At 42.0% G+C, this 24,388-nt stretch overlaps 2 protein-coding genes across 5 annotated transcripts; both read right to left on the bottom strand.

Moving 5' to 3' along the window:
• Positions 1 to 338: 338 nt before the first annotated feature.
• On the bottom strand, positions 339 to 24,379 carry LOC120871982 (zinc finger protein 182-like). 4 transcript variants are annotated; one of them, XM_040252084.1, is made up of 7 exons: positions 24,216 to 24,356; positions 22,286 to 22,375; positions 19,547 to 19,737; positions 17,354 to 17,480; positions 16,512 to 16,607; positions 7,725 to 7,814; positions 339 to 5,086 (listed from the first exon to the last, which is right to left on the bottom strand). In XM_040252084.1, exons 3-7 carry the CDS (start codon positions 19,559 to 19,561, stop codon positions 3,798 to 3,800), a joined length of 1,617 nt encoding a protein of 538 aa, XP_040108018.1. In that variant the 5' UTR covers positions 19,562 to 19,737; positions 22,286 to 22,375; positions 24,216 to 24,356; the 3' UTR covers positions 339 to 3,797. The 4 variants fall into 4 exon arrangements, with proteins under 4 accessions (XP_040108018.1, XP_040108019.1, XP_040108020.1 ...); XM_040252085.1 differs by lacking the exon at positions 22,286 to 22,375 and having other exon boundaries at positions 24,216 to 24,379; XM_040252086.1 differs by lacking the exon at positions 16,512 to 16,607.
• On the bottom strand, positions 12,947 to 15,385 carry ZNF577 (zinc finger protein 577). Its single transcript, XM_040253736.1, is given in 9 exon segments — positions 12,947 to 13,952; positions 13,955 to 14,001; positions 14,003 to 14,207; positions 14,210 to 14,282; positions 14,284 to 14,319; positions 14,321 to 14,393; positions 14,395 to 14,533; positions 14,536 to 14,743; positions 15,332 to 15,385. Coding segments are annotated over 9 exon segments (1,185 nt in total). The 3' UTR covers positions 12,947 to 13,602.
• Positions 24,380 to 24,388: the final 9 nt, after the last annotated feature.

The following is a 24,388-nucleotide window of genomic DNA, read 5'->3' as shown; positions in this document are numbered from 1 at the left end:
TGGACTGCTGGGAAGGCTCTGGCTGGGTCTTATTCTCGCTTGCAGGAGCCCTGATTACTGCTGCTAGTCCCTCCACCTTTCGTGCCCAAATCTGTCTTTTTGAACCATCTTGGGGCCAAGTCAACAAAAGTGACCCAATCACTTTTGAAACTGTTTCCACACTAACTTGTTGAGTGCCTATTCTATGTAATGATACAATTCGTATAGTTCCACTTTCTCTTTTTTTCCTTCCACTGCCCAGGGTTAACTGTACACTTGTCTTCATGTTTCTTTTTATGTGTATGTGAAATAAAATTCACGCTTTATGCTAAGACAAGAAATATGTGTGTTTTTAATATTATTATTTTTTGGCTGTGCCATGAGCCTGATGGGATTTTAGTTCCCCAAGCAGGGATCAAACTCCAGCCCTTGACAGTGAGAGCACGGAGTCCTCACCACTGGACCACCAGGGAATTCTCAGAAAAATTTAAACATAAAAAATTTTTCCTGTCCAGTGGCCTTCCCTCATCCCCCACTGTGCCTTGTGTACCTACATTAGGCATCGACCAAAACTCCCCCATCAAGAGAAATACTGGCTCAACCATTAAGAGCAACATCCTCCCAGAATCAAGACAACTCCTTAACACTCCTTCTTGACCTTGTAAGGGACCACAATGATGCTTAGATCTGGGTTGTGTAAACTGTCAACAGTAGGTCATTTAACGTACAGCCATCTGTCTCAGAAAATATATATGTGTGTTTTGACTTACAACAGGTAGAACAGGTTTTGGAACTTTCTGAGAGGCTGTTTCTGGGTTATAATTCTCAACTGAGCTCGAATAAAATTTTCCTTAGATTGACGAATTTTTCATTGACATGTACTTGTCTTCTATTTTTTTTATGTCAGCTTAGATGATATCTAGCTTGCTCCCTAGACTAAAATGATTAGACCAATGTTCATATATTACCTTTTATTTTCTGTCCTCACTTCTCTCCCAATAGTTTATTTACCATGTTAATTTCTGCTGTACAGCAAAATAACTCAGTTATACCCATTCTTTTTTATACTCTTTCCCAATATGATTTATCACTGAATATTGAATATAGTTCCCTGTGTTATGCAGTGGACTCTCTTCTTCTACATGGTTGTCTATGGGTTCTAATCTCTCCACAAAGGCAATCAAATCATCTGCAAATAATGACAATTTTGTTTCCAATTTTTAAACCCATTAGTTGTTATTACTGTCATGCTATGGTGGTTAAGACCTCCAGCAGTGTTGAGCAGTAATAGAGACAGCAGATTTGTGTACCTCACTGGTGAATAACTAGAGAATATCTTCAAAATTTCATCATTAAATATGATGTTAGCTATAAAGTTTTGGTAGCTAATATCTATTAAGTTAAAGGTTGTATATTTACACTGGTTTTGCTGTGCAGGGTTTTTGGTTTCTTTTTTTTTTTTTTTCTGTAAGTATCATCACTGACTCAATGGACATGAATTTGAGCAAACTCTGGGAGATAGTGAAGGACAGGGAAGCCTGGTGTGACCATAGGGTTGCAAAGAGTCAGACATGACTTACCTACTGGACAACAACAAATGATTTTTATTTGCATTTTGAGTGCAAATAAAAACCAGAGGGTGGAAACAACCCAGATGCCCAAGAGCAGGACTGTAGGCTGCCAGGCTCATCTGTCCATGAGATTTTCCAGGTTCTTGCAATGTTATTCTTCTCAAATTTTTTATTGATGTAAAAATGCACAAAATATAGTTAACCATTTCAAACTATTCATTGAGCATTTACTACACTGAGAATGTTATGCAATCACCACCTATATCTAATTCCAAAGCATTTTCATCATTCTAAAAGAAAAATCTGTAGCCATTAATCACTCAGTCTCTATTCCCCATTCCCCCCAGGTCCTGGTAACCACCAATTTCCTTTATGCCTCTATGTTGTTGTTTAGTCACTCAGTCATGTCTCTTTTGAGACACCCTGGACTGTAGGCTGCCAGGCTCATCTGTCCATGGGATTTTCCAGGTAAGAATACTGGAGTGGGTTGCCATTTCAGGGGATCGTCTCTGAATTGGCAAGTGATTCTTTACCACTGAGCCACCAGGGAAGCTCTTATGTCTCTATAGATTTATGCATTCTCCACATTTTATAGAAACATAGTATGTGATCTTTTTTTTTTTTCAGTTGGGTGGCATGTGGGATCTTAGTTCCCCATCCAGGGACCAAACTCATGCTTCCTGCATTGGAAGTGCAGTCTTAACTAGCGGACCACCAGGAAAGTCCCAATGCGTGGTATTTTGGGTCTGGTTTCTTTCACTCAGTGTACTGTTTCTAAGGCTTATTCATTTTATAATATGTATCGATAGTTCACTTGACTATTTCTAAGGCTTATTCATTTTATAATATGTATCGATAGTTCACTTGTATGAGTGATTAATACTCTATTACATATATACATGTATTTTGTTTACCCATTTAGCCACTGATGGGCATCTGGGTTGTTTCCACCCTCTGGTTTTTGTGAACAGTGTGCTGCTATGAATATTCTTATGTAAGTATTTAATTATCTGTTTTCACCTTTATTGGGTATATATCCAAGAGTGGAATTCCTGGGTCATTGTTCACTTGCTAAGTCGTGTTTGACTCTTTGTGACCCCATGGACTGCAGCATGCCAGGCTTCCCTGTCTCCCACTATCTCCCAGAGCTTGCTCAAACTCATGTCCATTGAGTCAGTGATGCCATCCAACCTTTTCTCCATTGTCACCCCCTTGTCCTCCTGCCCTCAATCTGTCCCAGCATCAGGGTCTTTTCTTATGAGTCATTCTTTGAATCAGTTGGCCAAAGAACTGGAGCTTCGGCTTCAGTATAAGTCCTTCTGATGAAATATTATGTGTTGGTTTCCCTTAGGACTGACTGGTTTGATCTCCTTGCAGTCCAAGGAGATCATATACATTAAGGAGGTACTACGTTTACTACATTAGTAAGGCTCTCCTCCTCTCTGAGTTTGTTGACGTATGGAAGATCTTACATCAGGTTGATGTGGGAAGACTACCACATTCACCACATCCATAGCATCTCTCTCCTATACAAGATGATCAAAGAGTTTTGACTTTTCTAGGGGATACTGTCATTATCAAAACATTCCTGAAACTTCCATTTTTATGTACAATGAGATGTGACTTTTCTTAGCTTGCTTGTATTCACTGCAACTGCAGGGTCCCTCTCCTGAATGAATACCCTAATGTATAACCAACATGACTTGAAAAAGAAAAATTTCCCACTTTCCCTGCACCCACATGGGCTGCCTCTTAAATGCATAGCCTGTGACTTTCAAATAAAGTCTTTTGACAATCGTTGCCTTTATACTACATTGCATGCTCAGTCATGTCTGACTCTATGTGACCCCATGGACTGTAGCCTGCCAGGCTCCTCTGCCCACAGAATTCACTAGGCCAGAATACTGGAGTGGGTTGCCTTTTACTACTCCAGGGGATCCTCCTGATCCAGGGATCAAACCTGCATCTCCTGCGTTGGCAGGCAGATTGTTTATACCACTGCACCACCAGACAAGGCCATTCTCGCTGACTTTATAATGTTTCTTTTTATGGCAAGATCCCTAAGGTATAACAAGGTGAATGTCTTCAGATGGAAGATGTAAAACTTTCATTCCATGTACAAGGTTTCTTTCCTATTAAGGAGTTCCAGAACAGTCTGTATAATGAGAACACTTACGGCATTTCCATCCTGTTTGAGTTCTGTGAGTAGATAAGGTTAATAGAAAGAGCTCTGTCACGTTCTCAGAGTCACTGTGCACAGTATTTTCCTCTATGCTGAGTTCGCTGATGATTAGCAAGCACTGATTTCCGAAAGAAGGCTTTCTGACATTCGTTGCATCCATAGGGCCTCTCTCCTGTGTGAGTTCTCCGGTGACTGATAAGAGCTGACAGAGTAGTAAACGCTTTCTTACAATGGGGGCATTCATATGGTTTCTCTCCTGTATGAATTCGCTGATGTACAGTGAGATAGGACTTGGCTGTGAAAGCCTTATCACACACACTGCATTTGAATGGTTTTTCACCTGTGTGGGTTCTCTGATGTATAATGAGTGTTGACTTACACGACAGAACCTTCCCGCATTCGGGGCATTCACACAATTTCACTTTAGCATGACAATTTTTTAGATGGTTAGTGAGACCTGACTTCTGGATGAAAGCCTGTGGACATTCACTGCATCCATAAGGTCTCTCTCCTGTGTGAATTCGCTGATGGATCATGAGATATGCCTTAGTGGAGAAGGCCTTCTCACAGTTTGAGCATTCATATGGTCTCTCTCCTGTATGAACTCTCTCATGGATAACGAGATGGGCCTTTGACGTGAAGGCTCTATCACATGCACTGCATTTGAAGGGCTTCTCGCCAGTATGGGTTCTCTGATGTACAATGAGAGTTGACTTAGAGGACAGAATCTTCCCACATTCACTGCATTCGTGGGATTTCTCTGCTGCGTGATGACTTTTCTTATGATCGCTGAGATCTGACTTTTGGATGAAGGCTTGCTGACACTCACTGCATCCATACGGTCTCTCTCCTGTGTGGATTCGCTGATGAATCAGGAGCTGAGCCTTTTTTGAGAAGGCTTTCTCACAATCAGAGCATTTGTATGGCTTCTCTCCCGTGTGAGTTCTCTGATGTACAGTGAGATGTGCTTTCACCATGAAGGCTTTATCACAAACTCCACATCTGAAGGGTCTTTCTCCTGAGTGAGTCCTCTGATGTAAGCTGAGCTTTGACTTCCAAGGAAAAGCCTTCCCACATTTGCTGCATCTGTGGGACTTTCCTTCTCTGTGTCGGGTCTTCTGATGATAGGCAAGTGCTGACTTTGTAATGAAGGCTTTCTGACATCGACTGCATCCATATGGGTTTTCTCCTGTGTGAGTGTCCTGATGAGTAACCAGCTTTAACTCACCGGGAAAGGTTCTCTTACAATCATGGCATCCATGGGAATTATTTCCTGTGTGAATTCTCCAAGGCATGGTTGTGAGTGGTTGACAAGTATCCACTGCATTTTGACTGCATCCATATAGTTTCTTGCCTAAAGAAGTTGAGTTATAATTAGCAAACCCTGACAGCTAGATGAAAGCCAGAGTACTCATAGCAGAATGAACAACATAGCAAGTAAAGGTCCAGAAAAAGGTTGTTTTTTAAATTATTATTATAAAAATAAGAGTGAAATAATTAGTAAAATTTGAGGAAACTCTAGATTGGGTAATAGTTCTGTATAAGTAGTAATATTCTGATTTTGATAACTATTCTGTTTATGTTTTTTAAATTACCTGTTTCCAGGAAATACACAATTATGTATTTATAAAGGGTCATTATTAGAGGTCAAGAGTTCAGGAAAGCGATATGTACTTGTGTGTGTGTGTGTGTGTGTGTGTAAAATGACAGATTATGATAAAGCGAATGTGGTAAAATACTACCACTTAAGGGAATCTGCAAAAACAATGTACATGAAATCTGTGCATAATCTTGGGATTTCACATGAAGTCTAAACTATTTAGGAATAAATATTTTCAAAAGGAAAAAACAGAAAATAAAAGAAGACACTTTTATTAAGTTATATAGGAGGATTACTCATAATGGCCTGAATGCAGAATGACTAATTTGTTTTAGATTCCCACAATGGCATCTTGCACAGTACTCTAGTATTTCCGATCTAAATGCTGGTTATACTGTGGGTTGATTACAAAAATTAACTTCATTATACTTCATTTTTACATAAAGAAGTAAGAAAGTAGGGAGTAGTCAGGAAATGCTCATGTGTAGGACTCTGGAAGGATTCAGATATTATATTATTAATAACAGTAACAGGATGCCATTCAAGGTAATACTAGGAGAGAGATGTCTTAGCTTTCACTTCAAAAATGTCATCCTTTGTGTATGTGAATTACAAGGTCTTAAATATTGTGACATAACACTATTTTTAGGCTTTGGACTATGGTTACGAAAATTGGTAATGATCTGCTATGTCATATAGCATTGTTCTTAGATTACACTTTAGATTTTGCACTCTACCCTCCCACTCAGAAGGTTATTCTACATGATGGTTTATCTTGTCATTCCTCGTTTTTCCAATCCAGGTAACTGTCAAAACAGTATGTCTTTAAAAAGCCAGATGTTTCTGAAGCTTATGCTCATGATCATTGTGGGGGTGGGGTGGTAAGTAGCTACAAACACTGACTTTCCTTACTTCCTTTTTATAAATAAATAAAAACAGCAAAATTTTTGAGAAAAAATCACTTGATTATTGTGTGGAGAACAGAGAGAAGCAAGATTAAAGAAGTCAAGAGTATTTTCAAGAAGACTATAACAATTTTGGCAAAAAATACTGGACATTGATGTGTGAGTGAAAACAACAGTAACAGAAAAGAGTGGAGCCCTTGGGATATAAGGAAATAGACCAAACTTGCTGATAGATTAAATTTGTGGTGTGAGCGAAAAGAGGAACAAAAAGTGATGTGAATATGAGGTAGGTTTCAGATCTCTGAGTGCAGAAAAGAAGCATCAGGTGACTATATGAGGATGAGGGAAGGTTTGGTCAGTAGACAGAAATTTGGGGGTCATCAGCAAATAAATAGTATCGTTAAGGCCATGAAATTTAATGAATTTACACTGGTTAACAAATGACAGAAACAGGCAAAAATGAAGCTTCATGCTTTGCAACTCTGAAGACTTTAGGAGATGCCCAGAGATGAATGGAGAAGGTCCATTCATCAGGCACAAACAATGACAACAAAGGAAAGACACCAAGTTAAGTCTTGAACAAACATCTGGGGGAAGCAGTTTAGAATAAAGGATCCTCAGCTTTTAAAGTGTCGTCACCCTTTCTTACTGATTCTTTCTTGTCTAATTAATTCTGCAGGCAATAGACAGTGAACCTTCCCAAAACTCTAATATCACATTTATAGACCACCAGTGGTCAATATCCCCACCTTCTGGTTTGCTCTGATACATTCTCACACAGCCCACAGAAAGCCACCAGCACGGGTGTTGCTGTATTAACTGGAAGAATTGTGGCATTATTTGATCAGGTAAGTGTTAGTCACTCAGTTGTGCAAGAAGCTAAAGAGAATGTGGAGAAAGGAAGTGACGCTGCCAAAGAGGAAGAAGGAGGAAGTCTGGATGCTGTAAGGAAACTAATTCCTGAACAGTGAGTCAATCTGAGAGAAAAAGAGGCACATTTTCCTGGAAACAGCATGCAAGAGAGCCTTGTCAATGATTTAGGTGTTTGTAAAGACCTTCACAGTCCCTTGGACAGCAGGGAGATCAATCCATCCTAAAGGAAATTAAACCTGAATATTCACTGGAAGGACTGATGCAGAAGCTGAAGCTCCAATACTCTGGCTACCTGATGCAAAGAACTGACTCACTGGAGAAGACCCTGATGCTGGGAAAGACTGAGGGCAGGACAGGGGGGCAACAGAGAATGAGATAGTTCCACAGACTCAACAGACATGAGTTTATTTTCACCCTGGGAGACACTGAAGGACAGGAAAGACTAGCATGCTGCAGTTCATGGGGTTGCAAAGAGTCAGACACAACTTAGTGACTAAACAACAACAATAACCTTCAGAGCTTTAGCCTTGCTAAACACACTCGGAAGGGTCAACCTTTCACGTCCAACTACTTTCAAGGTCTCCCATCTTGCGGCTTCTCATCTGCTTACTTACCTGAAAAGTACTGATGGTGCACTTCTACTTTCCATGGCTCTTCTCTGGGCTCGAAGTTAAGGATCAGAACTGGTTTGGGAGCTTGATAGCCTGTTCATGGGAAATGACAAAGACTTGGATGCTTACAATTCGACTTGGTGGGGGATGTCTAGGAAGAGCACAAAAGGAACGGACACACTCTCATCTTGGCACATTAAAGAGCTAATGAAGATGAAAGCACATTAAGTTCTGATGGGAACAGAAGGACTGAAAATCGATTGTCTATAAACTCAAATCCAGTATCTTGAGTCTCTTTGGACGTTAGGGCAACTAAAAAAGGAAAGGCTATTGGCTGTGTTCTGAATGACACAGTTAACTAGTGTCACAGGTTATTAGAATTCTCCAGTAAGACATCCTGATGTTGGCTCTTCTAAGCAGAACCTAGTGGCTACCACTCCTCTCAGGTAAAGAAGTAGAAGTGAAGTTGCTCAGTGGTGTCCAACTCTTTATGACCCCATGGACTATAGCCTACCAGGCTCCTCTGTCCATGGAATTTTCCAGGCAAGAATACTGGAGTGGGTTGCCATTTCCTTCTCCAGGGGATATTCCCGACCCAGGGATCGAACCTAGGTCTCCCGCATTGTAGGCAGACGCTTTACCATCTGAGCCAAAAGGGAAGCCCCCCTCCCAGGTGAAGTCCATAGAAATATCCTCAAATGACACTAGTCCCTATTAATTATCACAGATTCTTCTTCCAATGTGTGGTGATCATTATGAGTGTGTGTGTGTGTGTGCTCAACTGTATCCAACTCTTTGTGATCCCATGGACTATAGCCTGGCGGATCCTCTGTGCATGGAATTTTTCTAGGCAAAAATACTGGAGTGGGTTGCCATTTCCTCCTCCAGGGGATCTTCCCAACCTAGGAATTGAACTCATGTCTCTTGGGCCTCCTGTGTTGGCAGGTGGATTCTTTCCCACTGCACCACCTAGGAAGCCGGTGATGGTCATTACTAATAAGCAAAAGACCTACAGGTATATGTTCTGGCTGTTTTCACCATAAGTTACCAAGGCTATCTCTCTCTGGGTAACAGTTTTCATTAGTTACTATGAAAAGAAGTAAAATGCCCTTATACTGATTTTGCAATTGAACACTTAATTATCAACTAGTCTAGTAAATCAGAAGTTTCTGAAAAGCATATTCACTATATTTTACAGGTAAAATATCCCTAAAACAGGGATATAAAATGTCTCTATAAAACATTTCAGACAATTATTTAAGAGGTGAAGAAGAACTAAGTGCTAACATATAAACACAGCAAAAATATGCCCTCAAGGAGCTTTTGGACACATTTCAACAGACAGAACAAATAACAGAATCAGATATGAAATAACTACACATGCAGAAATTATCAGTACAAGATAGTAATATGTTTAATATAAAGGTTTACTGTATTGAGAAACAGGATATCTAAAATATGTAGAAGGGATATTATTTAAATGACCATTTGGATGTACATAAACCAGCAGAAAAATTAAAAAATAAAGTTCAGTCAGTTCTCATTATTCATGGATTTACTGTGAATTCACCTGACTGCTAAAATTTCTTTTTAACCCAAAATCAATAATCACAGCACTTGCATGAACATCTGCAGACATCTGCATAGAATAATTTGAGCAATAAATAATTTGAGTTGCTCGATGTGTATGATCCTGGCTGAGTCTGAACAAAATGATGCTGTCCTATTTCAGTTCTCCTATTGCAAACAAGCACCCTTTTCATGGTCTACTTAGTGTCATGTTTTTCATGACCCTTTTCTTGGTAATTTATACTTTTATACTTTTTCTTGGTAATTCTGCTGATTAAAATGGTCCCAAGCACAGTGTTCAAGTACCATCTAATGTCTTCAAGTGCAAGAAGGCACTGATGTACCTTATGGAGCAAGGTGTTAGATAAGCTTTGTTCAAGGCTTCCCTTGTGGCTCAGTAGTGGAGAATCTGCCTGCCAATGCGGGGGACTCGGGTTCAATCCCTGATCTGGGAGGATCCCACATGTCACAGAACAACTAAACCTGTGTGCCACAACTACTGAGCCTGAGCTCTAGAGCTCGTGATGGGCAACTACTGATCCCATGTGCACTAGAGCCCATGCTCTGCAAAAAGAGAAGTCACTGCAACGAGAAGCCTGGACACCACAACTAGAGAAAGCCCACACACAGCAACAAAGGCCCAGCTCAGCCAAAAATAAATAAAAATTTTAAAGAGACACTGTGCAATTGGCCATGTGTGTGTCAGTTGCTCAGCTGTGTCCGACTCTTTGCAACCCCATGGGCTATAGACTACTGGGCTCCTCTGCCCATGAGATTCACCAGGCAAGAATACTAGAGAGGGTAGCCATTCCCTTCTCCAGGGGATCTTCCTGACACAGGGATTGAACCCAGGTCTCCCACGTTGCAGGTAGATCTTTACCCTGTGAGCCACCAGGGGAGCAATCTGTCCCTTTCTTCATGTGGAGAGAATTCCACAGAAAATTATAATTTCCATAATCCACTTGACACAGCCTTGACCATATATAATATTTATAATAACTATTTTAACATCATTTTCTACTAATTCTATCACCCATGTCATTTCTGGGTCTCTTTTACTACTTTTCCCCTCTTTTCAGATTGTTTTCTGTATTTTTTATTGTTTTTATTTTCTTTAAGAAATATTTTTTCATTTTTTAATTTTCTGGGTCTCTTTCTATAGACTTTCCTTCATGTTTATGGGTCCTATTTTCCTGTTTCTTGGCTTACATGCATAGGTTCTGATTGGATGTCTGACTGTGAAAATAACATTACTGGTTGATCCATGCCTGCTGAGTCATGTCCTACCTTTGTGACCCTGTGGACTATAGCCCGCCAGGATCCTCTGCCCATGGAATTTTATATGTGGATATGTTAATCTATTCAATTTCAGAATAGATACAAAGGTATGTTTGGTAGTATTTCCAGCAGTAAAAATCTCATGTTCCATTAGGAGAGAGTTCTTTTTCAGTGCTGACAATTTGATTCTTATGTTTCAAGAGCATTCCACGGTGTTCACATCTAAGAATTAGTACAAGATTCTCTGATTAAAGAAAAAAAATGTTAATGTGCAGGTCAGGAAGCAACAGTTAGAACTGGACATGGAACAACAGACTGGTTCCAAATAGGAAAAGGAGTACGTCAAGGCTGTATGTTGTCAGCCTGCTTATTTAACTTATATGCAGAGTACATCATGAGAAATGCTGGGCTGGAAGAAGCACAAGCTGGAATCAAGATTCCCGGGAGAAATATCAATCACCTCAGATATGCAGATGACACCACCCTTATGGCAGAAAAGTGAAGAGGAACTAAAAAGCCTCCTGATGAAAGTGAAAGAGCAGAGTGAAAAAGTTGGCTTAAAGCTCAACATTCAGAAAATGAAGATCATGGCATCTGGTCCCATCACTTCATGGGAAATAGATGGGGCAACAGTGGAAACAGTGTCAGACTTTATTTTTCTGGGCTCCAAAATCACTGCAGATGGTGACTGCAGCCATGAAATTAAAAGATGCTTACTCCTTGGAAGGAAAGTTATGACCAACCTAGATAGCATATTCAAAAGCAGAGACATTACTTTGCCAAGAACGGTCCGTCTAGTCAAGGCTATGGTTTTTCCAGTAGTCATGTATGGATGTGAGAGTTGGACTGTGAAGAAAGCTGAGTGCTGAAGAATTGATGCTTTTGAACTGTGGTGTTGGAGAAGACTCTTGAGAGTCCCTTGGAGTGCAAGGAGATCCAACCAGTCCATTCTAAAGGAGATCGGTCTTGGGTGTTCTTTGGAAGGAATGATGCTAAAGCTGAAACACCGGTACTTTGGCCACCTCATGCGAAGAGTTGACCCATTGGAAAAGACTCTGATGCTGGGAGGGACTGGGGGCAGGAGAAGGGGACGACAGAGGATGAGATGGCTGGATGGCATCACCGACTCAATGGACGTGAGTCTGAGTGAACTCCAGGAGTTGGTGATGGACAGGGAGGCCTGGCGTGCTGCAATTCATGGGGTTGCAAAGAGTCGGACACGACTGAGCAACTGAACTGAACTGTATTTAGATCATAATTACTTTAGATAACTACTTCACTGAGAACATGCTGTTTCAAATTCATTTAAGGGGTAGGCAGGAATTTACTGAAGTGCAACTCTGAAATCTAATGCTTTTGTGGTAGGCAATATCATGGCAAATCCCAAAGATGTTCATGTCCCAAATCCCAGAATATGGAAACCTGTTACATTGTATGGTGAAGGGGAATTAAGGCAGAAGATGGCATTAAGTCATTTTAAGGCCAAATAAATTGTTTCTAGAGTTTTAAGGTTCACATGGTGCCCCAGGGCAGATTATATCCAGAGGCTCACCAATATTAGCTTTAGAAGGTGAGATTTGGCACTCCCGAGTGGATCCATTTTAGGTGAGATTTTGGACTCTGAGTTGGTCCTATAACAGGCTGAGACACTTGGAGATGGTGGGATAGGGTGAATCCATTTTACATGTGGGATGGACATGAACCACTGGGTGCCAAAGGGGACCTTTGGTAGGCAGCATAGTGGCCTCCCAAAGATGTCTACATCCTTATATCCAGGACTTGTGAATATGCTATATTCTAAGGCAAAGGGGACACAAGTTAGCGATGAAGTTAAAGTTGCTAATTAGCTGATTTTAAGATAGATTATTTTGAATTTTCTGGGTGGGCCCAATGTAATCACAAGGGTCCTTAAGCGTGGAAGGAAGAGGCAGAAAAGTGAGAGATGAAGAGTTGACCAGTCATCACTGGCCTTAAGGAAGGAAAGGGGCCAAAAGTCATGGAATTTGGGCAGCTGCTAGAAGCTGGGAAAACAAAGAAACCGAGTCTGCTCTAGAACCTCCATAAAGAAATGTGACCTTGCCAACACCTTGTTTTTAAGCCCAGAGAGATGCATTTTTTGGATTTCAGATCTCTGGACTAATACACGGTGTTATTCTGAAACACTAACTTTGTGAAAATTGGTTACACCAGCCACAAGAAACTAATACAGCTGTACTTTTACATTCATTATATTCTGAGGTTTTCACTCCATACTGCAATTCCTGACGTTTAATGGACGTGAGTCTGAGTGAACTCCGGGAGTTGGTGATGGACAGGGAGGCCTGGCGTGCTGCGATTCACGGGGTTGCAAAGAGTCGGACTGAGCGACTGAAGATTTCCTTTACTTAGAGAAGTCTCTCCCCATTTCCCAAGGTAAAACTGTGATACAGGACTTAATTTGGGGATACAATTTCTTTTTTTTTTTTTAAATGGCTTTCAGGGGATTTCTCTTTTCTATGAGTTCTTCCACACTTTATAAATGTGTTTTTTCCACTTTCAGTGCCTCTAGAGTTGTCTTTCTATGCTTCTCTGACAAGTGAGAAGGTATAATTGATCACTGAAGACCATCACACTCTTTCCTAAGGTTTCAGTCCCATGGGAACTCTTTGAAACTCACTAGGATATCACTTCTGGGAAAAAGGTTCCCCACAAGAGCTACATTTCTGCTCCATATGATCTCACTGATATTTACTAAGTCTAACTTCTCATGGAAGTGTTCTACACAATCACTGCATCCACGGCATTTCTGTCCCGAAATCAACTCTTTATATATATATTTTTGGCTGCACCCCACAACAGCCTGTGAGATTTTAGTTCCTCAACCAGGGATTGAACCTGTGCCCCTTGGCATTGGAAGCTTAGAGTCTTAACCACTGGACCTCCAGGGAAATCCAGCATTTCTGCCCTAAGTGAGCACTGACACATGAATGTGGGGAAGATTCTGGCTCAAGGCTCCCCCATCTCTGGAGGAAAAATCCCCCAAGGATTTTTCTTTCTATGCAGTATCTGTAACATACAAGACATAATTTATTACTGAAGGGGTGATCACATTCACTGCATTTCTGAGGCTTATTCCCTGGGTAAACCCCTGATTATCTACTGAGGCCTGACTTCTTAGAAAAGACTGGGCCACAATCACTCTGTTTCTGCCCATTAGCAGCTCACTGCTTGGTAAGGACTGGGTTCCCAAAGACACCATCTCCGCAGGCACTGTGTTAACAGGGCTTTGCTCTTGTATGAGTTCACTCAGGCATAAAGAGCTATGATGCCCGGAGGAGGGTATCTCCAGCTCTGGGGATTCTACAGCTTTCTCTCCCCAGTGAGTCTTCTTATGTTTGATGAGAACATGTGGGCCAAGGCTTCACCACATTCACTGCAGCCACACAGTCTCTCTGGTGTGAGTCCGCTGGTGCTGAATGAGCTTTGCCTTGCTTCAGAAGGCCTTTTTGCAGTCACTGCATTCACACAGTTTCTCTTCCCTGTGAATTCTCTGATGCTTGGTCAGGTCAGACTTAAAAAAGAAGTTTCTTCTGCATTTGAGGCACTCATAAGGCTTCTCTCCTGTGTGGCATCTCTGATGGGCAATGAGGTAAGCCTTTGGGAAAAGGCCTTCCCCCACACACCGCAGCTATACAGTTTCTCTCTGGTGTGAGAACGCTGATGTCTCTTGAGCCGGTAACCTCTGGCTGAAGGCTTTTCCACACTCACCGCATCCTGTAGGGCTTCTCTCCTGTGTGACTTCTCTGGAGGCCCATGAGCTGCAACCTTCTGGAAAAGGCTTTCCCATTCATTAGGTTCATGGGGCTTCCCTCCCATATGAGTTCTCTGATGTTCAGTGAGCTGAATCTTGATGAATGCTTTTCCACACGCGTTGCATCTGTGGGGCTTCTCTCCCCTTTCAGTTCTCTGATGTCTACTGAGCTGTGCCTTCCACATTCACTGCATGCATGTGGCTTCTTTCCTGAACAAGTTTTCTGACGGCCACTGAGCGGTGATTCAGTGCTACTGGGTTTCACACAACCATGGTATTTGATTCCACTAAGAGTTTTATTATCCTGGAGGCAGACGGATGATTTCCCATACCCACTGAACCCATCAGTCCTTTCCTGCCTATCTTCTATTCTCAGCAACAAAACCTAACTGTGACTTCAAACTTTTACAGTGTGAGCCAAACTTATTGTGTTTTTCTGTTAAAGGAACAAGGCTTTTGCATAAGTCAAAATTATTTGCATAACTTTGTGGACATCTTTCCAAAGTTTTAATCCTGTTTTGGTTTTCTGGGTGCCATTGCATGGGATCAATCTCCCACATTTCTTCTAGGACAAAGAACAATGAAAACATCCATAATTCTAGCGGGGGGGAACAGAGTACAAAAATGCCATGGTTTGAGTTAGCTCTCATAAGATCCCAGTCTAAGAGAAATGTCTACTATGGAAGTGTATGCTATGCTCTGTGAAAAAAATGACAGTATTATAAAACAAAATTCAATAGGAAAGGCAGTTAGTTAGTGTTAGTCACTCAGTCATGTCCAACTTTTTGTGATCCTATGGACTGTAGCCTGCCAGGCTCCTCTATCCATGGAATTCTCCAGGCAAGAATACTGGAATGGGTAGCCATTTCCTTCTCCAGGGGATCTTCCTGACCCAGGGCTTGAACCCAGGTCTCCTGCATTGTAGGCAGATTCTTTACCATCTGAGCCACCAGGGAAGCCCAAAAGAAGGCACCTGGAATCCATACAGAAGGTCTTTCAAATTTTTTTTGGCCGTGTCCTGTGCCATATGGGACCTTAGTTCCCTGACCAGGGATCAAACCTGTGACCCCTGCAGAGGAAGCATGGAGTCTTAACTACTGGACCACCACAGAGACCTTCAGAAATAATAGAGCAAATAGGAAAGACTCAAGGTAACTGAAAGGCAGAGCAATATGGTAGAACCTAAACAAAATGCATGGGGAGGAAAAGAATTCACCAGGAGGAAAAATGATCTCATTCATGAAACTGAAGGAAAAAGGATTTCGCAGGACAATTACTTTGGATGCAGGCAAAATGCGGAATCAGAGGGCAGATTAGACTATAGACAGAGAGTTGTCAATCCAGGGATATCTGTCAGAGAGCTTAAATATTCCATATGTGTGAACACACACTCTGAGGGTGAAGACAGGATCTGGGAGAAAAGAGGATTCTGGTCTCACGCACAGGATAGAGCAACACAGGCCAGTGGCCCTGGTGGCTGACAACACACAGAGGGTTAGAGTGCAGGTCAGACGTTAGCAGGAGTCAACCTGGGGCCCTCCAGCAGAGAACAGAAAGCTGAGGCCCTGAGACTGAGTCAAACTTTTAATAGAAGATTAACAAAACCCCTAACCTGAAAGCTGGGGAAGCAGAGGGTCAATCAGTAGACAGAGGTACCCTGGGAGACAAGGTGTGTGTGGTTTTCAGATGAATGAAGGTGACATGGGTTGTCAGGGAGGGAGAACAGCTCTGTCAAAAGGGGAGCTGATACTGCAGAGGCAGGGAGCAGCACTAAGTGCAAAACGATCTGTATGGGTGGTGAGAGGGACCTCATAGTGAGTAAGGTGGAGGACAGAAAGTGAGCCCTTGCAGACAAAGGAAAGGAGAAGGCATGAGGGAGCATGCTGGGAAGCATGGAACCAGCTTAAGACTGCAAGGTCTAGGATGAGACAAACCACAGTAAGATCCCGAAAACTGTAAAAAAAGAAGACATCATCCTTTAATAGCAGGCAAAGAACAGCCCTAATAACAACATGCAGAAAAGTGTTAGGTTATTGGGTCACCAACGGTGTCAGGGAAGTTCTCTAGATAACACTTCAGAAATGTCAACCTGTCACTGACTAACTGAATTTTCGTGTCATTTCTTCCCACCTTCTTGGTTTGAGCTCACTCACCTGGGCAGGTTGGACTCAGGGCTGCTCCCTTGACCGTCCATGGGGGTCCTCCTTGTTCCAACTGAAAGAGTGAATCTGGTTTGGGAGCCTGATATCCTGTAAATGGGAAATCATGGGATGGCTGGTGCTGAGCATTTGAGCCAGGGTGATCTACGAGAACTGTATAAAGTTCGATTTTGGGGACCACATCCCTTGTACTTTGGTAAAGTAAAAACCTTTAACTTGGAAAGGGAAAACATGCATTCTAGGACCTACAGTGCTTTAGTCCCAACCATAAAATACAACATTCCAGGAACCCTACAGATTTCACTGAATGAGAAAGAAAAGGCAACTGACTATAATGCTGTCTGCTGGGATGCACCTTGCAGTCCTCCAAGCCAAGCCCTGGACTCACCCAACTTCAAACCAAAGAAAAAGAGCCCAGAGTTGGCGACAGAGACATCAATGGTTTAACGGAGGGAGGAGCTTACTTGTCTGACACAAGGTCCTGGAGCAACACCCCACTGTGTGCGGTACATGGCAGGTGGGACATGACGGCAGTCTTTGCTGGGGTGGGGGGTGCGTTACCAGTTACAGGGGAAACTGATGTCAGGTTGGCTCATTGGTTACCAGGGAAACCAGCAGAGAGGCACACCCGTCACCATCCCTATGATAAGCTCTCATAGTGGAGATGTTCTGATCTAAAGCTAGAATGGGCATTAGCTGGGGCCGGGGTAAATTTGTAGACAGGGAGGTTAGTCATTTGAGAAGGGTGTAGGTGAAGCAGGCCTGGGTTGAGCTAGAGATGGACAGAGAGCAGGAGAACAGCCATCCTGGGTGGCCTGAGCACACGTTGCCCTTACCTACTGACACTAAGTTGCAGTAGTTCTCCAACATGACGTCCCAGTACAGGGCCTTCTGAGATGGGCCCAGTAGCTGCCACTCCTCCCCGCTGAAGCCCACAGCCACATCCTCGAATGACACAGAGCCCTGTAATGACAAATTCCAATGCAATTCGCGATGGAATATATGATGTGGAAAAAAGAATAAGAACATGTTCTTTTATTTTTTTATAAATCAGAAGAGATCTCATTTTTATTTTATTTTTTGGCCGTACAACATAGCTCATGGGATCTCAGTTTCCTGATCAGGGACTGAACCCAGATCACAGCAGAGAAAGCCCGGAATCCTAACCACTAGACCACCACAGAAGTCCCAGGAACACGTTCTGTTTATCTTCCCCATGATAAAAAATTATGTGCACAGTGGCTGTGGCTATTTCACATAGGACAGACCATGTGTCTTTTTAAAAAAAATCTGTATTTATTTTTTTTGTGCTGTGTCTTTGTTGCTGCATGGGCTTTTCTCTAGTTGTGGGGGCCACTCCCTAGCTGTGGTGTGTGGGCCTCTCACTGTCACGGCTTCTCCTGTTGCAGAGCACAAGCTCTAGGCCAGTGGGCTTTAGCAGTTGCGCCTCCCGTGCTCCAGAGCACAGGCTCAGTAGCTGTGGTGCTTGGGCTTAGCTCTGTGGCAATGTGGGACCTTCCTGGCCCAGGGAATGAACCTGTGTCCCCTGCATTGGCAGGTGGGTTCTTTACCACTGAGCCACCAGGGAAAAGCCTGTGACTGTGTCTTAGTCCACTTGGGTTGCTATAATAAAATACCACAGACTGGGTAGCTTATAAAAACAAATTTATTTCTCACATTTGAGGGGGCTGGGAAGTCTGGGATCAAGGGCCATCACGGCCACCTTTTAGTGAGGGCCCACTCCCTGGTTCATAGCGGGAACCTTCGCAGGGAAGGGGGAGGGATCCCTGTGCATTCTCTCTTAAAAGGACACTCATCCTATTTGTGAAGACCTCACCCTCATGACTGATCTACACACCTCCAAATGGTCCCACCTCCTAATACCATCATCTTTGATTGGTTAAGATTTCAACAATGAATTGTAGAGGCACACAAACATTCAAACCATAGCCCTGTGGAATTCTACAAATTAGTCCTTCCCAGCCTAGAAAAGAACTAAAATAATATTTGCATAGAAATAAAAGACACTGTGCAGTAAGAATGTCTTTGTTTGTATGAGTGAAAAATTTGTTATTAATTTAGATGTCTATTAGAGGCAGACAAGGTATCCTAAACCTCCATGCTATGAAATATTATGCAAACATTAACATCAATGAGATGGACTTAAATATACTGGTATCAATGATTTTCAAGGCATTCTCTTAAATGAAAAGAATCAAGCCCCCAAATAGTATATAGTCTATAGTATATAGTCTATATAGTATATAGTCTCATCCCAGACATACGAAAAACTCTTAATAATATATTCAGCTACATATCTATACGTTTACATATGTATGCGCATACAAATACATATATTAAGATATACATAAATTAATCTAAATATAGATATATTTTACCAAACATGAATTTGATAGGAAACCCAAATTATTAACAAGTTACCCTTCAGGTTGGGCCTTTGGTGAGAAAAAAGTAAAAGAGGATATTCTCTTTTGGTGCAAAGACTTGTGTATGCTTAAACCTCGTGCACGCGAACGGAGCTATGTATCATTTGTGTAAGTAAAAACACAAAGATCACCCAAGAATAATTGGCTTTGACTTTATTTTTTGGAAACTGGGGTTAAGAAGTTATAAGGGAAGAATTTGCCTCTATTTTAAGATTTTAGCCTAAACTTACTGTCCAGCAGATCCTACTTTGTATTAACATATACTCTTCTCAGGGCTTTCCTGGTGGCTCAGAAGGTAAAGAATGTGTGCAATGGAGGAGACCAGGGTTCTGTCTCCAGGTCGGAAAGATCCTCTAGAGAAGGGAATGGTTAACCACTCCAGTATTCTGGCCTGGAGAACTCCACAGACAGAGGAGCCTGGTGGGCTACACTCCATGGGAGTCCCAAAGAGTCTGACACAGCTTAGTGACCATCATTTTCACTTTTCACTTCATACTGTTCTCATTTCACCAGACTGCTTTTTAGAAGCTTCCACAAGTCCCCTGGGAAACAAAGGATTAAAACAGATAACACAAACCTCACCTGGACCTTGCTCATCTTCTCCACTTCTTAAGAAAGGGCGTGTAACTCCAGGCTGTGTTCTGTCTTCTCTTTCCAGGCCTGCCTGGAGGTTATGGTCAGGGATCTCAGGTCAGGCTGCTGCCAGAATCCATGCTCTCCCAAGCCTGGAGCCTCCTTCTTCTATCACTGAAAATGTTCCTGTAGACTAGAACCTGTGGATTCAAGAGCAAATTCAATGACTGAACCTGTGGCCACAGCTCTTTCTAGCCATGAGTACTCATTCTAACAGAATGTCCCAATAGTTCAAGTCTCTTTAACTCCTTGAAAGGCTTTTCTATCATGGGGCTGGGTCCCACAGAAACATGAAATGGGTGAAAGGAATGCCTTTTTTGACAAAGCTGGAAAAGAGTGAAAGCAGAAGAGAAGATGGGAAATAAAAACCAGTTCATGGTCTTGTCCATAGCTAAGATCTCACACAGACCCAGTTCAGGAAAAATGAAGTACGAAAATGTTGGCCCTATAAACAACAAGGTCCTACTGTATAGCACAGGGAACTATATATTCAGTGTCTTACAACAAACAGCACTGGAAAAGAATATAACAGAATGTGTACATATATATAACATAGTGGAGTAGGAAATGGCAATCCAGTCCAGTTTCTTGCCTGGAGTGGCAGGAGAATTCCATGGACAGAGAAGCCTGATGGTTACAGTCCATGGGGTTGCAAGAATCAGACATGACTGAGCAATAAAAAGAAATGAGATGGTAAAGAATCTGCCTGCAATGCAGGAGACCTGGGTTCAATCTGAGTTGGGACGATTCTCTGGAGAAGGGGATGGCTACCCACTCCAGAACTCTTGCCTGGAGAATTCCATGGACAGAGGAGCCTGGAGGGTGCTACAGCGCACGGGGTCGCCAAGAGGCAGACTCATCTGAGGGACTAACAATTTCTTTTACTTTCATACAGTGGGATACTAATAGCAATGAAAAGAAATAATATTTTGCTACATGCAGTAACTTAGATGAATTTCACAACAAAATATTGAACATAAGAAGCCAGACACAAGAGAACATGTAATATATGATTCCACTTACAGAAACTTAAGTCAGGCAAATTTAATATATTTTTAGGAAAGTAATTGCCTCAGAAGAGGAGGGAGATTAGCAGGTGGAGGCTTCTAGGGTAGTGGAATACTCTATTCTTTTTTTTTTTAGCCATGCTGTTTGGCATGTGAGATCTTAGTTCCCTAACCAGGGATGACCAGGAATTGAACCCATGCCTCTGTAGTGGAAGGGCAGTGTCTTAACCACTGGACTACCAAGGAAGTCCCTGTAATATTCTATTCTTTTTAATTTGGTTTTTATTTTATTTCTGTAACATTCTAGCCTTTAATTTGGGGTGTATACTTGAAAAAAGCTTTTAAAGAAAAGTACAGATCAGTTTCACTTTTACATTTTCACAATCTTTTTTTTTTACAATTTCAAGCAAAAGAAAGAACAGTCATTTAAACCTCATGTACAAAAACCCTCATAGAGAACAGTGTACTCAGGGACCCCCCCCTGGTGGTTCAGTGCTTAAGAACCTGCCTGCCAACGCAGGGAACACAGGTTCGATCCATGGTCCAGAAAGATCCCACACGCCTTGGGGCAACTAAGCCCAGGCACATACAACTACTGAGCCCGTGTGCCTAGAGTCCGTGCTCTGCGACAAGAGAAGCCACCTCAGTGAGAAGCCCCGTGCACAACCAGAAAGTAAATTCCACTTGCCACACTAGAGAAAGCCCGTGTGCAGCAATGAAGACCCAGTGCAGGTGTAGATTAAAAAAAAAAAAAAAAAAAGAACAGCATAATCAAACTCCACATATCCATTGTGTGACTTCAATAATTATCAACTCAAACTTAATTTGTTTTATCTACACTGCCATTCACTCCCCCACCACCACTGGATTATTTTGAAGCAAATCCAAAACATTTTTTTATTTCTAGGTGCAAAAATATTAGGTAGACTATAAGCAAACAGAATTTACTCCCATGTTAAAAGAACAAATCATTATGAACAGGTATGGTTTATTCCCAAAATATAAAATATTGAGAAATCTCACAACATAAAGAAAACTTTAAAAAGAAAGAAATTATCAATGAAAATAAAATTAAAAGCTTTTAAGGGGACTGTAATGTACAGCATGGTGATTACAGTTAAATACCATATTAGACCTGGGTTCAATCCCTGGGTTGCGACGATCGCCTGGAGGAGGGCATGGCAACCCATTCCAGTATTCTGGCCTGAAGAATCCTCATGGAAAGCAGAGCCTGGAGGGCTACAGTCCATGGGGTCACAAAGAGTCGGACACAACTGAGCAACTAAGCACGTACACTTGAAAGTTAATAAAACAAAAGTAGATCTTCAGAGTTCTCACCTCTAAAAAGAAATGGTAATTACGTCACATGATGCAGATGTTGGCTAACTTACGGTGGTGATCATTTTGCAATTTGTAAGTGTATTAAATAAACACAACTGTACACCTTTAAACTTACAGAATTACATATGTATATGCCAACTACATCTCAATAAAGTGTGTGGGACACCTTTGAGAGAGAGTAATAACTTGATAAAGTGCAGGTACCATTTATTCAGACTATCAGGCACTCTGCTTTGTACTCAAAGAACTTTTGCTCATTCCATATTTCTAACAGCTATGAAGTGGGAATCATGACAGCTTTTTTCACAACTGATGAAGCCTGACTCAGAGATTAACCTACCCAAGTTAGAGGGAGAAGCAGGTTCTTCTTACTCCAGTCCATAAACTTGCCACCTGGCCAGCTCTATTTGCAGATAACAAAGATGCTCAACTAGAAAACATAAAGGAATCAATTTGAAGGAATCAATTAGTAATATCTGAGTGGAATGAGGTGACAAAATAAGTATATCTTTTTAATTTTTGCTCTTGTGCATTACATAAAATTAGAAGACACAAAATTGAGGGAGTGGGGTAGTATGGGGAAAAAATGACACTATTTACAGTTACAACAAAAGTATAACCTGTTTGTATTACAAACAAACGTAATAAAACATGTCCAAAACACATAGAGAAAAACATCACAGCTGGTCAAAGAAACAAAAAAACTTGAGTTAAAAGAAATCCATTTACGCGTTCCTAAAAGTGTAGTACCTACATCTGTATCGCTTCTTCCCAAATTAAAATACCCACTTGACGGAACATAACTGCGATAGTTTTTTTAAAAGAAAAGAAATAAAACTTTCAAATGTTAAGATAGGATGTTAGATTAAAATGTATAAAATCATACCAATACCTACACACCTGATCCCAATGCTAAAAATGAAATATACTAAATTTTAATAAGAGTTGCTTTCTGGAGGAGTATTTAAAGTGTGTTAGTCGCTCAGTCGTGTCCAATTCTTGTGAGCCCATGGACTGTAGCCTGCCAGGCTCCTCTGTCCATGGGATTTCCCAAACAAGAATACTGGAAAGTGAAAGTTGTTCACTTGTGTCTGACTCTTTGCGGCCCCATGGACTATACAGTCCATGGAATTCTCTAGGCCAGAATACTGGAGTGGGTAGCCTTTCCCTTCTCCAGGGGATCTTCCCAACCCAGGGATCAAACCCAGGTCTCCCGCATTGCAGGCGGATTGTTTACCAGCTGACCCACAAGGGAAGCCCAAGAATACTGGAGTGGGTTGCCATTCCCTTCTCCAAGGGATTTTCCCTACCCAGGGATCAAACCTCGGTCTCCTGTATTGGCAGGCAGATTCTTTACTGCTCAACACCAGGGAAGCCCTGATTTTAGGATGAACCTGAAAACCAAGTATTTTCAATAGGAATATACAGTAAACATGGATTCAAGACCAGAAACTTCACATCTAAAATTAAACATGCAATAAGCTCCCCAAACGCTGTCCCTAATGCAGACACAAGTTCCAATCCCCAACAACAGACATCCCAAATGTTACTCTCCAGCAAAGACCTCCCAATTTGTCATGCTGTTAATCATGTTCAAGACACAGCAAAGCCAAACAAACTGAAACGGAGTTGTCTGGAACAGTGAAATGTTTATTTCAAGGCCTTGCAATGAGACAAGACGGCTCTTGCCCTAAAATGCCAAGGGATCTGGCAAAGCACTTTAAAAAGCCAGGTGAGGGAGGGAGGGGGTTTGCAGGGTCTAAGATCAGCTTGTGCACAATTCTTTAATTGGCTGATGGTGAGGCAGCAGGATGGTTTCACAGGGGTTAACATTATCAGTCTTGGGTTCCAGGAGGCGTGGGGTTCTGTGCCCTACCTCACTAAATAGTTTATTAATATCTTCTTCTTTGTTAGAGAGGGGGAGTTTTTTTTTTTTTTTAAACTTCTGCAAAACAACTCATGAAATGTACATCAAGTACTATTATCTAGGTACTTCAGAGAGGAGCTGAAGCACAGGATATGAGGGAAGGCCTGTGCCAGGAAGGCCTGGTGGCGTCCAGCTAGGTTACAGATCCAACACGGTAACCCGTGCTCCCCTACCAGAGAAAACACTCAACACGAATCCCCGGGTTGGTCCACAAACACAAAAGGCACCAGCCGGCATAACCACTCGCTCCACCCCAACGCCTACCCCTACGCAATCTGGAACAACAACAACACCCTAAGGCGCTCTCCCTGGCCCTGAAACACGCCCAGAACCCAGCACTGACCTGATGGATGACTTCTGTCTTCACTGCTGGAGGCAAATCACAGGACAGCTGTTTTAAAACCTGGCGACCACCCCCCGCCGCAGGCAAGAATTCTGGAAGCTGAAAGGAAGGCTGCCGACGAGGTTCACAAGCGACCGTTCCAAAGACCCGGATCCTGACTTCTCGCGAGCCTT

Source organism: Oryx dammah, unplaced genomic scaffold (genome assembly GCF_014754425.2).
Source record: "Oryx dammah isolate SB20612 unplaced genomic scaffold, SCBI_Odam_1.1 HiC_scaffold_13, whole genome shotgun sequence".
NCBI lineage: Eukaryota > Metazoa > Chordata > Mammalia > Artiodactyla > Bovidae > Oryx > Oryx dammah.
This window is presented reverse-complemented; position numbering and strand designations above follow the sequence as displayed.

Coding starts and splice junctions, on each gene's coding strand:
- LOC120871982 (XM_040252085.1), bottom strand. Junction 16,608..17,353: donor CTGCAACTTAGTGTCAGTAG/GTAAGGGCAACG, acceptor TCCCATTTACAG/GATATCAGGCTCCCAAACCA. Junction 7,815..16,511: donor CCTGAGTCCAACCTGCCCAG/GTGAGTGAGCTC, acceptor TCCCATGAACAG/GCTATCAAGCTCCCAAACCA.